Raw genomic sequence first — 18,315 nt, forward strand, 5'->3', positions numbered from 1 at the left:
CCACAGGTGACGGTGGTGCTCAAGGTCTGTTGGGAGGGGACTGGTCCCCTAAAAACCATATTGGAAAATTCCCGACAAGTTTCTAAGGCTGGTACAGGGAGCCGCACCGGGTGTCGGTGGCTGGCTCAGCCATTCGTGAGGCATCTGGGCTGACGTTTTCAGCACAGGATATTGATGTTGTGAGTATGAAAATATCTCCGTGAATAAGCACGGGGTGGGGGGAGGTCCAAATTTTTACTGAAACAGAATTGTCTGCAAACCTGGTGGATTTGGCCAGCGGGCAGGAAGGGAGAGGACTGTGGAGACACCAGGCTCCCTACACCTACCAGGGATTTTCAGAACGCTGGGAGGCGGTGTCTGCGAGCCCCCCATGCAGCTGTGTGCCCTGGAGCCGCACCTGGATGGTTAAGGCGTGTGTGGTGAAGCTGGTGGTCAGCTGCGGAGGCCATGGTCTGGACTTCTTGTGGTAGATGTGCAAAACAAGTTAAAGGATTTGGGTTTTCATTTCTTTGGTCCTGGGGTCCCCAACACACCCTGAGGCTGAGGTCACAGGCTGTGGTGCGGGGTTGCTGAGGGCGACCTAACAGGTGTCTCTTTTCCTTTTGCTGGGGGAGAGGGGGTGCCCTGCTGACGTGCCCATACGCAGTGGGCGGGAGGGCACGGGGTGTCCTGAGAGTTCCTCCACGCTCTCCCTGTCCACTGCAGCATCTTCCAAGATTTCAAGGTGGTAGCGATCAGACCACAGGCCCTGTAACCTTGAACAACTCGTGTCTCTGAGCCTCAGTTTTTTCATCTGTAGAATGGAAATAATAATATCTCTTTTAGGGTACTGTAAGAATTAAATGCTGTAAGGTAGTGCGTGGTATATGGGAAATTCTTAGTAAATTATTAGTAATGTTGGCCAGAGGAGAGAGAGGTGAGACCAGAGATTGCTGATCCAAGATCAGTCACTGAGGTTGTTCTTGATGTAGTTGACACACTACAGGGGTGTTCTCATAGTGATTTTCTGTTTCCACTTTAGCAGGTAAGTGGTACCTCATATTAGCGTTAGCACAACAAATTGGTTTAGTCTTTCTCTCTGGAAAGAAAATGTGTTGCAAGAGCTATAAACTATTAATCTTTCACTTTGGGAACTATACCTCAAAGAAATAATCCTAAAACACACTTTTTTTTTTTCTTTTTCAATCTGAATTTTATTTATTATTTAAAAATTTTAATGTTTATTTTTTTTTTTACTAAAACACACTTTTTAAATAAATTGTTTTTTAAAAAAAAAAAAAAGCCAGACAGTAAATAGCTAGTAAGAGAGTAGCTAAGTATATAGAGCAATGATTGAATATTACCTCGCCATTTAAAATGATCAGTATATGGAAATTAGTAATGAATAAACAGAATAATGTTTGTTGAAAAAGAATACTCCAAAATATCAATTAATTACAGTTTTGCTAATACATCTATGTACATTACCAAAGAATGAGAAAATTAGAGAAAAGTCCTCTTTTTCTTTAAAAAAATCTTTTTTAAGTCTATGAAATAATATAGGGGCACCTAGGTGGCTCAGTCAGTTGAGCATCTGACTCTTGTTTTCGGCTCAGATCATGATCCCAGAGTCATGGGATCAAGCCCTGCATTGGGCTAAGCGCAGAGCCTGCTTAGGATTCTATCTCTTTCCTTCTCTGTCGCTCTCCCTGCTCACGTGCTTGCTTGCTCTCTCTCTCAATCTCTCTAATTAAAAAAAAAGTTTATAAAATATTTTAATAGCGAATAAAAAATACAATGTTTTATAAACTTTCCGGGCAGGGCAAATGGAATTAGAATAATTATTAGGATCTCCATTAGGCTGTCCCTTGACCAAAACAGAAAAAATAAGTAAGCCCAGAGTAGGTGAGGACTTGGAGCAGAATGCTGGTAAGGTGAATCTGGAACACTTTACCCAGGGACACTGCACAGCAATATCTTTTTACAAGAAACCAAGATACTGTCTTCTCCTGTCACCAGCCCACCAAAGATAAAACCATGTAAGTTATCTACACATGGGTCTTCACAGACTAGAGAAACACAGACTGAAGAGGCATTGGATCTTTCTGAAAAATCTACTCACTCTGCGCTACCCAGGACATCAGTTCTACCCATTTTCAAAGTGAAAGTGAAGTGTGAAGCTCGCCTCCTAAGGGACGCTCTGATCATGGTGACCCTAGTTCCACACTTGAAATTCATGTACAGCCTTTCTCGCCTGCACCAGTGGCTGGCAAGCTTGTTCTTGAAGCTCAGGGGACAGAAGTCTGGGTCTCTTTGTGGGATACCTTGAAATAGTGATAGATTTACTTAAGTATGAATAATAAGGAACAGTTCAAGCAGGAAATACTGCTTTAATCTGTTTATTACAATACAAAATCACACATGAAAAAAAATTAAGGGTGAAGGGCTATCTTCAAGTTTTGTTGAGTATTCTCTCATATACAATTTGTCCTTCCAGCTGGTCATTTGAGAAAAATTTATGGAACTAAAATAGAAAACCAAGATAAAAGTGTATCCATTAATTTCATCTTCTCTGTGATTTTAGCAGTGGAATGTGCTAGCCAGGTCACTATACAGAATTCTCTGAGGAGGTGATTTTAGAATCACTGGTCTGGCTCATTCATTTTGTCCATAATGGCATCCTTCCTTGTGATTGGTCTTTGCTTATAGTAGTAGTAGTAGTAGTAGTAGTAGTAGTAGTAGTAGTAGCATCTTAAAATTTTAATTCCAATATAGTTAACATACAGTGTTATGTTAGTTTCAGGTGTACAATATAGTGATTCAACACTTAAATACATTACTCAGTGCTCATTACAACAAGTGCCCTCCTTAATCCTCATCACCTCTTTCACCCACTCCCCCACCCCCAACCTCTGGTAACTATTAGTTTGTTTTCCTTAGTTAAGAGTCTGTTTTTTGCTTTGTCTCCTTTTTTCTTTGCTCATCTGTTTTGTTTCCTAAACTCCACATATGAGTGAAATCATATGGTATTTGTCTCTCTTCATTTACTTGTATTATTTTTAACTCTTAGTTCAGCAAAAACAAAATTTCTCTTCATTATCAGAGCTTAGCTGTCCACCAGAGCTAAGGAGTATTTCTGCACATCCTTTTCCCCCTACCCACTAGGTCAGCTCGAGCAAGTGATAAGCAAGTGAGTAAATGAAGAAAATTCCCAAACAGTAGTGGTAAAAATCAAAGTCATATTTTAGTTTTGGAAACCCCTGCCAAAAAAAGAAGTTGTTAAGCAAGACGCTTCCCAAGGGCAGCCAGAGCTCCGGGTTTGAAGGGAGAAGACTTGGCTCTGGTCTCGGCATTGTCCCCAACTAGCTGTGCCCTGCGGGCTCCCGATGGTAACCTCTCCGACCTCACCCATTAGCAAAGAGATCGGACGAACTTTCGATCCAGTCCTAACCTTCCGTGATTGTAAGTCCTGCACTTCCTAGTTGTCTGGCTTCAAATCTTGGTCACGGTACACCCCATTTCCTGCCTTCCTGAGAACTGGCTAGGCCCCTTCACACAGCACAGAGGACCATTGCTCGTGTAGCCATTGGCCCTGACCTTGGCGAGTCACCTCGCCCTTCTGGGTCTTCTTTGGCCAGTCAGCCGTGAGGAGGGTGGAGACGCCTCGCTGCTTCCTGCCTGTCTCACAAGGGTTGTAAAGGCCAGTACAACTTCACAAAGGATGAATTAATTCCTCCAAGGAAGGTCCTGCCTGAGTAAAATATTTCAATACTTCAGCTGTAATTATTGCTCTACTATTCAGGAATCATGAGAGATGAGAAGAAAAGGTACTGGTGTAAATATGTCTTGTATTTATGGTAATGGAGAGGAAAGAGACCTTAGAGGCCACCTAGGGACCCACTTCATTTACAGATAAAGACATGGAAACTGAGAATGTGTAAGTGGTGAAGTCCAGACCAGAAGCTTAATAATGTGGTATGGTTGGAGTCAGAGACTAGATCTCTGGCTTGCCGCCCAGAGTTCTCCCACGACGTCAAAGAAGACACCCTGGGATTGGCTCTTGGTTTTTAAGACTTGCAGTGGCATGGGACTGGGGTGCGGGTGGGGTGGAGGGGTGGGGGGGAGTTGAGCATGTATGCAAGGTTGGCTCTGATTCAATGAAGAAAACTTACTCAGTAAAGTAATTCAGTGTAGGCAAACCGTGAACACTGGTCAGGCCCAAAGGACCCAACAATCAGATGATCGCCAAAAATCCACTTTCCCCCCAATTCCCACTTCATCAGAGGACTAGGGTCAATCTGTTCTGAGACAGCCTGGCAGCCCATTGGTTGAGGGAACACAGAGAGACCCTCAGCGTCCCATTCCTGATGGTCAGGTTGGTCTGGCTTTTTTCTCCCAGGTCTTCTCCTGGAATAACTGCCAGAAAGGTCTCAGTAATGAGAAAAGGCTTATTACCCAGCTTGGAGATGGAAGGACAATGTGGACTGCCATCTCTGCCTTCTACCTTGTTCATTATCACGTTCAACCCAGATTTCCAGATTTGTGATTTCTTCTTCCCATCAGGACACTTTGTTTTGAAGATTTTATTTTTAAGTAATCTCTCCACCCAATGTGGGGCTCAAACTTGCAACCCTGAGATCAAGAGTCATATGTTCTACCAACCTAGCCAGCCAGGTGCTGCCATCAGGAGACATGTTATAATTTCCTTTATTTATTCAACACATGAATGAAGCACCAACTTATATGTGGAGCCCTGACATAGGCACCAGAAAGCCAGAGGGGACTTAGGGTTTCGGAGCCGTCATCTTTTGGGGATCCGGAGTTCTTTCCTATAATTGTATACAAAGTTTTTGCGCATGTGTAAATGTGCCATTTTCTTGAGAGGGGGTCCTTAGCTTGGATTAGATCTGTTAGCCCATAACAGTTAAGAACTTTACTCCATGCACCTGTTTTCCTGGTCAGCATCCTCATCCTGCCCATTGAGTCAAGATCTCCGGGGCTAACCGAGTGAGAACAAGTGAGGATGTCCATCCAGAGCTCTGGGGTTTTCTATGGAACCTCAAGAGGCTGTGCCTGGCCACCTAAACCCGGGCACACATCTGTGATTTCTCCCTCAAGCACTGATGCCTTCCTGCAGTGGCCCTGGACCTCAGTGAGCCCTGGAGAGGCCACCGTGTTACATGGGCAGATGCTGAGCCACTCCCTGGCACTCAAAGACCCTTTTATTCAGCCCTTCTGGTCCTTCGGACCTTACTGCTCCTGCTGGGAGAGGGGAGGGAGTCATGTTCAAGAATTTCCTATTTGTTCTCTGGAGAGTCCTGCTCTATTCACTGCCCCGAGGGACCTGTGGCCTCTGAGTGCTGTCTGGGGCTTATCCCACTGTGTTCTGATGGTGGCTGGTGTACCCTCCACTCGTCCTGTGGACGTGGTTTTGCAGAAGGATAGCCTGGTAAAAGCCTCTTGTGAGAACCTTGGTATATCAGTCTCATGTGCCATTTGATAAAGAAATCAGAATGAAATCCCTGCTTGTTGGGGAGATAGGAGCAGATGTCAAGACAAATGGTCATCAGGACGGGGCTTCCGGGGTGCTGACATGGCCAGGTAAGCATTTTTCTCTTTGCCTGTGCTGAGTTCTATTCTTTCTTCCTCTGTAGAGAGAAGACACGGTTCAATGTGTAGACCTTCTCCCTCTCCAGCATCTCCATCGTCCAGTTCCAGGACAGCATTAGGACAGGTGAAAACCAAAGCCTGTCTCAGCGGCCAGAACCCTGCCAACAGCACCTCAAAGCCATTCAAAACGCCCAAAGACAATCTACTTACCTCCAGCAGCAAACAGCACACGGTCTTTTCTGCAAAGGGATCCAGGGACAAAGCATGGTGAGTGTCGGGCACTGGCAGCCCGCAGCTGTTTGTCCCTTGCTTATCCATGTCACCACAGGAAACTGTGTTTACCCTCTGGCTTTGTTCCTGGGCATTGAGTCCAGGAATTTGGGGAATGAGGAGGGAATGGGACACAGAAGCGGAATAATAGGGTGAGAGACCTAAATCCCAAGAGGGAACCCAGGACCTAATAACACCATATATGCCTGACAGGGGATGCTTCGCTGTCCCTGAGAGCTGAGCCAGGTTGGGTCTCAGGAAAGAGTAACAGAGAAATAGTCCTCAGTTATGTGGTCATCTCTCAATTTTCCACCCCAGTGAAGAGAAGCTTTGAGGTAAATCATCAGAAGCTCAGACAATTTGCCCAGCAGGGAGTGAAGCCACCGGCCAGACCCTTGGCCCTGGGAAGCAGGCCCCCCAGTGAGCCTCCCTACCTCAAAACAGCCAGGCCTCCGCTCCAGAGGCACAGGTAATTAGGAGCTGACCACTGGAAGAAAAGAAGAATCCAAAGAGAATGTCACCCCTTTGATGGGGTGGGAGACAGCTGCAGGGCTCTGAAGCATCAGAGGCTTGGGGTTCTTTTTTTTTTTTAATCTCAATCTTTACCCAAGAGTCAGAAAAGGTTACCCATGGGGTGGACCCCTAGGGGACCAAACTGCAGAGGAGGACAGGAAACAGTAGGCAAGTATCTTCATATGCTGACAGCCTCAACTCGGAACACTTAGGACGGGCTTATGACAGAGCCTCTATCCTTCTTGTTCGGGGATCGTGAAGGCAGACGGGTTAAGTGTGGAGCCTGCCTCACTTATATATTTAAGGAGAAAAAGTGTTCTGTTAATTAATGATAGTTAATTACACTTAAGTTCATCTCTAGTAAAGCTGTGGACTGCCCTTATATGTCAATTTAATTTGTCACTGCTCTCTGGAAATTATGATGCCTTTGTAAAGAGCTCATGATGCCAGATCAATGAAAAGAGCCTCTTGCGATAGAATGGAAAGCTTTAGACACAGGTGTCGAGGATGGGAGTTATTGTCATACAGGTGGGCCATGTGGGCAAGATTTGTTCTCTCAGATTGTTAGGGACATAGCAGGTTAGGGAAGATCCAGCCGGAGAGTGACGGTTGGTGGCCTCTGGACCTGCTCATGCAGAGTGTGAGTCCGTCTTTAATTAGTGACTTTGCCGCTAGCTTTTTTGCCAAGGCAGCACCAGGTGTCTCGATGGAAACACAAACCTCTGGACCCCTGCCTGCCTACACAACTCAGCTGGGTGGCTTTGGGCAAGTTGCTTGATCTGGTGTGCCTCAATGTTCCACATCTGTAAAATGGAGCTAATAATAGCTCTGTGCTGTGGCATTGCCAGGAGGATGAAGAGAGCTAAAAAGCAACAAGCGCAGTGTCTGAAGCAGAGCACACATTCAATAAATATGTGACGACAATGTCATTGTTGTGTGCGCCAAAGGACGGAGCTCCTATAACTGGTGCTAGAGGCCGAGACGTCCAATCTCTCTGAAATGCTAGAGAAATGAAGTTGAAAAAGGAAAAGGATAAAGTCATTGCTTCAGAGTCCAGAAAGGAGGTACTGAGAAACCAGATGGGGAGAGCTGGACAAGGGGCTCGTGAGGAATAAGCCAGAAGGAGAGTCAGGGGTCATAGAAGATCATAGCACGAACAGCACAGATGGCAGATGAGACACGTGGTCCCTGCAGGGTGAAACACAGCACCGCGCATTCTCGCAGGAGGCCAGCCTTCGGGGAGGTCCCCGGGCTGGATCAGGGTCCACACTCCAGGGAAGCCAACTCCACACATGCTCCTTAAGACTTGCTACAGAGCAGAAGGTGGTTCTGAAAGAGTCTGAAAAAATTAGCCAGGGCCTGAAGAAGAGCAACCAAAAGTATCACACGGAGGGAAGTCCTTCTTATGAAAAAAAAAAAAAAAAGGTGGCGCGTGTTGGGGGTGCTCAGAACACTTGCCTTGTGTAAAGAGCAGAAAGTGAACGTGTGATTTGCGCACCTTCTCGAAGGCAGACAGGGTGCACCAGGAGGCTGACCGCAGCTGCATCCTCCTTTCGCGCCTCCAGCCAGCTGGGCCATTGTCCCCTGTCCTCCATCACCAGGGGCGTGTGTTGGGAAGGCTGGGCAGACTCAGAGACTGAGAGGGCTCCGCCTCCATGAAGGCAGGCTTCTCCAAAGAGCACTATAGACGAGCCAGCGCCGAGCCCGGGGCACAAAAAGCCACTTCAAGGCTGGGCTCAGCCACGAGCTTTCCATGTGACCTTGAACAAGTCACTTCACTTCTTGGAGTCTCATTTTCAAGCCTGAATATTTTGTGATTCTAAGGCACAGTCCTCTCAAAAATTTTCAAAGTTTCCTCATTGCCTACTGGATTAAGAATTAGGTCCCCAGCCCAACATAAGAGACTCTCTACCAACTGGCTCCAAACCCCCTAAACCAGTCGTCCAGTACCATCCCATTATTCTAGCTTACCCACCATGTCTTCTTCTGGTGCCTTTGCCTAAAACATCCCTCCACCTGTCTGCACTCAATTTAACATTTAATGAGCACCTACTATTCCATAACAAGACCTGAGGATACATAGGACCCCCTGATGGCATCTCTGTGCAGAATAGAAAAAGGCCTGGATACAGCCCTGTCCCAGAGTGCACATTTGGCTAATGGACTTCTTTGCCTGCTCACTCTCTTAACCAGACATCCTAGTGCATTGCATAACCTGTACAACCATACACTGAAGCCTTGGGGATGCAAGATTAAATGAGACACAGATTCTCTTAGGGAGTCTGTAAAAAGAGACATAAGCTAACACAGAGTACACTGTGATAAGAGCCAACATATTGGTAGCACAAAAGACGGGCACCTACCTCAGCCTGAGAACTCAGAAAAGCTTTTTCAGAAGGGGTCACACGTGAGCTGAATTTGAAGGATAAGTAGGAATAATCTAGACAAAGAAAACTGGATTTGAATGGTAAATTTATATATATTTTTAACACATTTTTTAAACATTTTTGTGAGTATGGGAAGAGGGAACAGAATGTGCAGACCTATTTGCATGTGGGAAGAGACGGGCAGGGCCATGTTAGGAAGTTCCACTCAGTGTGCTAAGTGCAGGGATTTGGAGTCCATCCCCGAAAGCCCCACGGAGCTGTTAAAGGAGCAGCTTTGAGCTGCGGTAGATCACCCCGCTCTCAGCATAAAGGACGGCTCATGGGGCACCTGGGTGGCTCAGTCGTTTAAGCATCTGCCTTCAGCTCAGGTCATGATCTCGTGGCCCATGACTTCGAGCCCCACATTGGGCTCTGTGCTGACAGCTCAGAGCCTGGAGCCTGCTTCAGATTCTGTGTCTCCCTCTCTCTCTGCCCCTCCCCCACTCATGCTCGGTCTCTCTCTCTCTCTCTCAAAAATAAATAAACGTTAAAAAATTTTTAAAAATAAGGACAGCTTGAGGGGCCACTCAGGAAGCAGTGAGGGCATTTTCGCATAATCCAGGTGAGCTGTGGTGACATCCGGTATCCAGGCAACGGTGGGCATGTGCAGAAGGAGCCACTAGGGAGAAATGCTAGCGGGAAAATGCCGCAAGAGCCGAGTGTTCATTGCACACAGGTCTTGCAGTACAAGAGAAGACTGGTCAAGGCTTGGACAACTGGATGCTGACTGGTCCTGCCACTTTCTCAAGGAGGATAGAAAAGGCCAGAGGTTAGGGTGGGAAGGAGAGGACGAATTAAGCTGGGAAGTCATTGGAGTATGAAGTACAGGCATACCTCGAACATACTGCAAGGTCGGGTCCTGCCACAATGAGGCGAAGATCACAAAACAAGTCACATGAGTGTTTTGGTTTCCCAGTGCATATAAAAGTTATGTACACATTGCACCCTAGTCTATGAAGTGTGCAATAGCATCCTGTCTAAAGAAAACTGTATGCACCTTAATTTAAAAACACTTTATTGCTATGAAATGTGCTAAGCATCATCAGAGCTTTCTTTTTTTTTTTTTTACTTTAAGTTTTCTCTGAGGCTTTCAATGAGACATAATCTTTCAGCTGGTGGAGAGTCTTGCCTCGAGGTAATGGTTACTGAAGGTTGGGGTGACTGTGGCAATTTTTATAATTTTTTTTTAATGTTTTATTTATTTCTAGGAGAGAGAGAGACAGCGTGAGCAGGGGAGGGTCAGAGAGAGAGGGAGTCACAGACTGAAACAGGCTCCAGGCTCCGAGCTGGCAGTCAGCACAGAGCCCGACGCGGGGCTCGAACCCATGAACGGCGAGATCATGACCTGAGCGAAAGTCGGCCGCTTAACCGACTAAGCCACCCGGGCGTCTGTGGCAATTTTTAAAGTAAGACAACAAAGTTTGCCACATTGGTGGATTCTTCAAGAATGATTTCTCTGCAGCTTCCCATGCTGTTCGATAGCATTTTACCCACTTCAAAATTGGAGTCAGCCCTCTCAAACCCTGCCATTAAATTTATGTAATATTCTCTTTTTTTAATTTTATTTATTTGTGAGAGAGAGAAAGAGAGCGTGAGTGGGGGTGGGTCAGAGAGGGGGGACAGAGGATCCAAAGCAAGTTCTGTGCTGACAGCACAGAGCCCGATAGAGGGCTCAAACTCATGAACTGTGAGATCATGACCTGAGCCAAAGTCGGATGCTCAACCAACTGAGCCCCCCCAGGCGCCCCAATTTATATAATATTCTAAATCCTCTGTCATCATTTCAACAATTTCCTGAGCATCTTCTCAGTCATAGATTCCATCTTAGGAAATGACTTTCTCTGCTCAGGCATTGCAAGCAACTCCTCATCCATTAAACTTCCGTCATGAAATTGTGGCCATGTAGCCCCATCTTCAGGCTCCTCATTCTCATCTCATTCCATCTTCTCATCCTAGTTCTGCAGTTACTTCCTCCACTGAAGTCTCAAACCCCTCTTAATGGCATCTAGAAGAGTAAATTCTGTCCAAACGGTTTTCAGTTAACTTTGCCCAGATCCATGAGAGGAATCAAAATCTGTGGCAGCTATAGCCTTATGAAATCTATTTCCTAAATAGTAAGATTTGAAAGTCACAATGGCTCCTTGATCCATAGGCTGCATAGTGGCTGTTGGTTAGACAATATGAATCTCGTCGTACCTCCATCAGAGCTCTTGGGTGACCAGGCTCATTGTCAATAAGCAGTCCTATTCTGAGGCACCTGGGTGGCTCCGTCAGTTAAGCATCAGACTTTGGCTCAGGTCATGATCCTGCAGTTGGTGGGTTTGAGCTCCACATTGGACTCTGTGCTGACAACTCAGAGCATGGAGCCTGCTTCAGATTCTGTGCCTCCCTCTTTCTCTGCCCCTCCCCCACTTGTGCACATGCTGTCTCTCTCTCTCAAAAATAAATAAACATTAAAAAATTTTTAACTAAGCAGTCATATTTTGGGAGGAATCTTTTCTGAGTACTAGGTCTCAACAGTGGGCTCCAAGTACTCAGAAAACTATGTTGTAAACAGATGTGTGGCCGTCCAGGTTTTGTTGTATCTGTGAGAGAGCACAGGCGGAGTAAGTGATTAGTATGATTCATAAGGACCCTAGGATTTTCAGAAACGTAAATGAGCATTAGCTTTAACCTAAAGTCACCAGCTGCCTTAACAGGAGAATCAGCCAGTCCTTCGAAACTATAAAGCTGGGCATTGGCTTCTCTCTTGCTATGAAAGTCCCAGGCAGCAGCATCTTGTAGGAGAAGCCTGTTTCACCTGCACTGAAAATCTGTTGGTGTAGCCGCCTTCATCAATGATCTCCACTAGATTTTCTAGACAGCCACTGCAGCTTCTACATCGGCACCTTCTGCTTCACCCTGCACTTTTCTGTTATAGAGACAGCTCTTTTCCTTAAACCTTGTGAACCAACCTCTGCTAGCTTCAGACTTTTCTTCTGTAGCTTCCTTACCTTCATAGAATTGAAGAGAGTTGGGCCTTGCCCTGGTTTAGGCTTGGCTTAAAGGGATGTCTTGGCTGGTTTGAGCTTCTGTCCAGACCACCTAGACTTTCTCCTTAGCAGCAGTAAGGCTGTTTTGCTTTCTCATCATTCATGTGTTCAGTGGAGTAGCACTTTTAATTTCCTTCAAGAACTTTTCCTTTGCATTCACAACTTGGCTAACTGTTTGGTGCAAGAGGCCTAGCTTTTGGCCTGTCTTGGTTTTCAACAGGCCTTCCTCACTAAGCTTAATCATTTCTAGCCTTTGGTTTAAAGTGAAAGACGTGTGACTCTTTTTTCCCTTGAACTCATACAGGCTGTTGCAGGGTTACTCATTGATCTCATTTCAATATTGGGTTGTGTTTTTTTTTTAAGTTTATTTATTTATTTTAGAGAGATCGAGAGAGCACACAGGAGGAGCAGAGAGAGGGGGAGAGAAACAGAGAGAATCCCAAATAGGCTCCGCACTGTCAGCATAGAGCCCGACGCAGGGCCCGAACTCCCAAACCATGAGATCATGACCTGAGCCAAGAGTCAGACGCTTAAACAACTGAGCCCCGCAGGCGCCCCCTGATTTCAGTAATTGTGTTTCAGGGAATAGCGAGTCCCGAGGAGAGGGAGAGAACCAGGGAACGGCTGGTCAGTGGAGCAGTCAGAATACACGTGTTTATCAGCTAGCTTTTCGATCTTGTACGGTGAGGTTTGTGACACCCCAAACAACTATTACAGTAGTAACATCAAAGATCACTGACAACAGGGGTGCCTGGGTGGCTTAGTCGGTTAAGCGTCCGACTTTCGCTTTGGTCATGATCTCGCGGTTCGTGGGTTCGGGCCCCGCGTCAGGCTCTGTGCTGACTGCCAGCTCAGAGCCTGGAGCCTGTTTCAGTCTGTGACTCCCTCTCTCTCTGACCCTCCCCTGCTCACGCTGTCTCTCTCTCTCTCTCCTAGAAATAAATAAAAACCTTAAAAAAAATTTAAAAAAAAAAAAAAAAGATCACTGACAACAAATATAATAGTAACGACCAGTTTGAAATATTGCAAGAATTACCAAAATGTGACAGAGGCATGAAGTAGACAGACACGTGCTGTTGGAAAAATGGCGCCAGTGGACTAGCTCACCACCGCATTGCCACACACCCTCAATTTGCAAAACAAACAAACACTCTATGCAAAGTGCAACAAAGCAAAATGCAGTAAAACCAGGCATGCCTGCATCTGAGAAACGTCCACATAGGAATGTTCAGTCGGTGGCATTGCATGTTTGGACCCAGAGGTCAGGAGAGAGGTATGGGCTGGGAAGGGAGCTTTGCCAGTCAGCAGTGGAGACACAGGCCTTGAGAGTATGGGTACAGATGGAGCCTTCCGGGAAGGTACAGGGCTTAAGAGAAGCAGGGGCCGATGGCAGGGCCGAGGAGAGTGGGGGCCCCCGGAGGAGGGCCCCAAGGAGGCAGGGACTTCAGTAGAGATTCTTCCCACCACTGCCCTCACTGCCTGTCCCACTGGCCACCTTCCTCTACCTGCCGCTCATGCATTCCCTCCTTGCAGGCCACTGGTACGCTGGCCTCTCCCTTTTGATTCCCACAATCCGTCATTTTTACCTTTCCCGAGACCCCACCCATGGTCTGCCACAGGTGAGGCCTCCTGTCTTTCCTTCTGCTCCGTAGTAATTGCGGAGTCTCCTACACCGTGGTGCCTCATGCTGCGCAAACATGGTCCCCTTGTCAGTAAATATTTGTCGAATTGAGTGAAATTGATCTGACCATTGAAAGGGATTGTAGGATTTCTATTCTTGGGGACAGTTAACCTTTTACCTACAAGTGTTTGGGCTGTTGCCCCCAATGGAGATTTAATGTGTGACACATGTGGAATTGTAAATTTTCCAGCAGCCACGTTGGAAAAAGGGAAAGGAAGCAGTTTTTAATAGTATATTTTATTTAACCTAATATATCCGCTATCTTATAATTTCAACATAAAATCAGTGAGATAATTTTCGGTTTTTTCCTAATATATCCACGATCTTGTATTTTCAGCATATAATCTGTGAGATAATTTTCATTTTTTTTCTACCATATTTTTGAAACCCTGGGTATTTTTACACCTACAACACCTGTCAATTTGGACACCAAATTTTCATCAGAAATATTTCATCTATTTTTAGATTTCATAAACAACCAGAGATCATAAAAGGAATTCACATATCCAAGTTATTTCAGACACACTTAAACATTTTCTTTTTTTTTTTTTAATGTTTATTTATCTTAGAGAGATAGAGAGAGATAGTGCGCAAGTAGGGAAGGGCCAGAGAGAGGGGGAGACAGAGGATCTGAAGTGGGCTCTGTGCTGACAGTGTAGAGTCCAACAGGGGGCTCAAACCCACGAGATCATGACCTGAGTCGAGTCCACACTTAACCAAGTGAGTCACCCAGGCGCCCCTAAACATTTTATAATAACTGAATTAAGTTATTCAGATTACATACAATTTAAAATTCAGTTCCTCAGTCACTTCTTTTAAATGCTCACTAGCCACAAATGGCTAGTGGCTGCTGTATCAGACAGCACTGATCTGGACACCTCGGACAGGTGACCCTCAGTAGGTCCCTCTGGTTCTCATGTGAATGTGGCTCCTGGCGCCTCTGGGATGTCACGCTCCCCACTGGAGCTGATGAATTCCAGGGTGGAAGGAACATTTGCTCCTCTCCCATCTGAGCCTGCTGGGTGTGAGGTGGGAACTGGCCTGGAGGACCCAGTCGGGCCGAGCAGAGAATCCCCTGCCCCAAAGGAGATCTGTAGACACCCCTAAAGGTCCAGAAAGCATAAGCCTTGCGTGCAGGTGGTGGGCCGTGGCCTTCAGATTAGACTTCACATCAGGTTAGGGGCACCCTTTTCCAAGTTGCTCACATTCCCATGTATGGTGATAAAAACGCCACTCCCAAGTTCAGGCTGACCTCCTGGCATCTCACACAAGATTAAATGGCCTATGGGTTTGTTGTTTGCTCCCTACTGTGGCTGGGGAGGTTAAAAAATAACTCCGCATTAGAAGAAAGGGAGACACAAAGAGGGCATCCCTGTGCTCCCAGATCTGTCCCGTGCAGCGCTCCCAGCCTACCCAGACCCCCATCAGAGCCCCTCTACACTGGCTCACAGTCCTGCAGGGGATCAGGGGCCAGAGAATACTCTGCCCTGGTCTTGCCATCTGGGTGTCCATGGAGCCCATAAAGGTGGAGGGAGAGAACCAAGATGATTCTGTCCCCAGGTGGAAGTCTAAAGGGATTTATGGCTGTTTGGCCCTTTTAAGCTAAGATGAACGTTTCAGCCTTTACCTCTGATTCTCTGCTCAGCCAGGGGGCAAGCCCCGCATAGGGACTAAGTCAGCCAGTCCGACTTTCCCACCCGCTGTCACTTTGGCCACCCCGTTCCAGGAAGGGAGCTGTAGGGAACTCAGATCTGCAAACCCATTGATGTGGGTGGGAGCAGGGGGGAGGCTTTCCTCCCTCATGGCTTGTTGCCTTCTCTTTGGGCCTTATCAACCCACACGTGTGTGCTGAATGCTAAATACGCTCAGCTATTAAAAATGCAGGAGATGAGTCTGCTGCTCCAGAAGGAAAATGAGCCAGAGCAAAAGAAAAATCAGCAGGCCCCTTGCCTCCTGCGTGTGCCCGAAGTGGGGGTGGGGGTTTCCTGCCTCAGGCAGGGCCCCTCTGGATGCTTAGAATGAGGGCTGTGTCCCCCAGGAGCGGTAGAGGTTTGGGGAATAGGAGTGGTGTGGAAGCCTTTCCCAGCACTCTACGCAGAGGGGAAAGATCTGGGACGCTCTGGCCGAGCACCTTGGGAGAAACGAGGCTGCTTATCAGTTCTTGCCTGGTGTTGGCATGAAGTGGGGGCAGGACCACGGCTCTGTATTGATGGCTCCCAGAGGATATAGGGCGTCTTCTCGGGGCTCCCACCCAGGCAAGGAAATCCCAGAGATCCGAAGTGCTGCAGACCCTCCAGGTGACCTAACTTAACCCTCTGATCACCCAGATTCTTAGTAGGATTCTTAAGTGACCTCTGCCTGGTCTCTTCCTGCCCCTTGCCGTACCCTTCCCCACTCCACCGTCCACACCCCGCCTGAATGCATCGTGCCCCTGCCCTGCTCAGAACTCTCCAAGGGCTCTCAGTTGTTTGCCTACAGAGTAGAGGTTTAACCCCTTCGGAGATGCACATATGATCTGGCATTTCCCACTTGGCCAGATGTTGCCGCCAACACTTTAACTCCTTCATTTCATATTCCAGGTGTCCCAGTCTATTTGTAGCTCCTCAGACATGCCTCCCTGTGCTGGCTCATGCTGTTTCCCTTATCGGAAGGAGCCTCTCTCATGCGTGTCACTTCCTCCATGAAGTCTTCCCAGACTTTTTATTTTTTAATGTTTATTTTTGAGATAGAGAGAGAGAGAGAGTGGGGAGGAAGAGAGAGAGAGGGAGACCCAGAATCTGGCAGGCTCCAGGCTCTGAGCTGTCAACAGAGAGCCCAATGCAGAGCTTGAACTCAGGAATCATGAGACCATGACCTGAGCCAAAGTCAGGTGCTTAACCGACTGAGCCACCCAGGCACCTCTTCCCAGACTTTTATGCTTCTTCCTCTAAACTTCCATTAGCACTCAAGCTACTGCTGTAAGAGCTACCATCATCTATCATACTCATTTGCATCTTTATCCTCCCCGCCTCCATCTGGACCTTCAGCTCCCTGGCCTCCTGTGGTATAGCATGAATCTGGCATCCCAGCAAATATTTGCTAAGTGAATGAATGAAGGAGCCTGTGAAGTAGAACTGCTCCTTTCCCTCTCCTCATGCGATTTTTCTGACTCTAAAGGAAATGCAAGTATAAATAGCTATCTTTTGAGTTCTGGGTGAGGAATCAGACTGCCAGGCCCCCATCGTGGAACTATTGTCCCTGTGACAATTATGAAAGTTGGGAAGGGAGAAGTATGGTCCTGGATGATAAAAAAGAAGAACAGTTGTGCTCTGGCAAGAAGGGGAAGGTGTTTTCCCTTAAATTAAGGAAGAGGCAAGTTCAGTGCATCCATGTACCATGACCTCTGCCTGTATTTGCACCTATGTCCCAGGACGCATTTGGCTGCGAGAAAAACCCTAGTCAGAAGGGAACCGAGGAGTCGGTATAGCATCCCACAGAAGTCCCTCCCTGGACCCCACTTAAAAATCCAGCCCCTCACACAAGACATAAGGGAGGACATTCTGAAGTCAGTTTTTACCCCTAATGCAGGTTTGGGTGTTAAGGGAGGAGTGGGGCAGAGGGTGAGGGGGGAAAGGCAGGTGGAAGAAGGGAAGTTTTTGGAGGTTACTGTGATGAGCCCCAGAGGGAGGGAGTGGAAAGGGCAGCTTGTGAGAGGATGGGAGGAACAGGCCACAATATTTGAGCATCCAGGGGGGACCGTGTCCCTTCCAGGTCAGGGAGGCATAGGAACTGAAACATCTGAGTTCTGCAGGCTTGCTGGGTTTCCAGATGATCAAGATAAGGACAATGGACAGCTCCTAGTGTAGCAACTCTGCTGACCTTGTCAAGTCCCAAAAGTGCTCAGAAATAGGGACTAGAGTCTAGGGAAGGAAAATACAAGCTAGGACAGCTGGGGAAGGAAACAAATGACATGACGGAGAAAGAGAGGGGGAGCCACAAAGATCAGTAGCCACAGTCCTCTGTGCTCCCACTGCACATGCTACTTATTAGATAGATGCCTCCAGAGAGAGCCTCACATCTACTCTGTGACGAGATGAGGAAGCAGGCCCACACTGATGAAGAGAAGGGTCCAAGATTACAACTGGATGATGGCGGAGCTGGGACTCTACCCTGGGACTTCTCACTGCCAGTGCCAAGATCAAGTGCACTGTCCTGAGAGCTGCCTGAAGTCAAGCCCCATTGCTGCCTTTCACTTTGCTGAATGAATGCCCTGGGGCAACCTTTCTTACCCCAGGTTCCTCATCTATAAACTGGGGGTGAAGTTTAGGAACGATCTTCCAAAGCTTCCTGGCCAGCAGTGGCAGGTGCCCATTGTGTGACTGTCAAGAGACAATGAGAGGAGTAGGGAGCGTCCGGAATCCACAGCCCCTCCCCCCAGCTTTGTCATCACTCTGGCCCCTCCACCTGGAAGGGAGATAGCTGCAGGCTGGTCCTTACCTACAGCATTTGTTGTGGCATAGCACTGGTTTGGTTTTATCGCATGCGACTAAACCTTCACTGAGAACATCAATTCATTCATCAACCATTCACCGAGCCCTTCCTAAGTGCCAAAGAATGCGTATGTCGCTGGGATAACTCCAGAGCGACGTGGACGCTTGGTCAAGGTCCTTGTCCTCAGGTAGCTCATTTTCTGGTCAGGCCACATTAACATAGAACTGAGACCTTGCCATTTGACATGATAAATGTGGCACAAACACCTAGGAGGGAACAGCCAGCCCTGAGACAGAAGAGGACATTTCATCCGGATCTGGGCAGATGGGGGAGT

General features: G+C 47.2%; 1 protein-coding gene across 8 annotated transcripts in view; it reads left to right on the plus strand.

The window, feature by feature from the left end:
* ATXN7L1 (ataxin 7 like 1) overlaps positions 1-18,315 on the plus strand; it is a 249,829-nt gene that overhangs the window by 190,474 nt on the left and 41,040 nt on the right. For all 8 annotated transcript variants that reach the window (XM_039249789.1, XM_039249790.1, XM_039249793.1 and 5 more), the window contains one exon: positions 5,634-5,856. In XM_039249789.1, the coding sequence (XP_039105720.1) occupies positions 5,634-5,856 (223 nt within the window). The remainder of the gene's footprint in view (positions 1-5,633; positions 5,857-18,315) is intronic.

Source organism: Hyaena hyaena, unplaced genomic scaffold (assembly GCF_003009895.1).
Source record: "Hyaena hyaena isolate Hyena2069 unplaced genomic scaffold, ASM300989v1 scaffold_347, whole genome shotgun sequence".
In the NCBI taxonomy this organism is placed as follows: domain Eukaryota; kingdom Metazoa; phylum Chordata; class Mammalia; order Carnivora; family Hyaenidae; genus Hyaena; species Hyaena hyaena.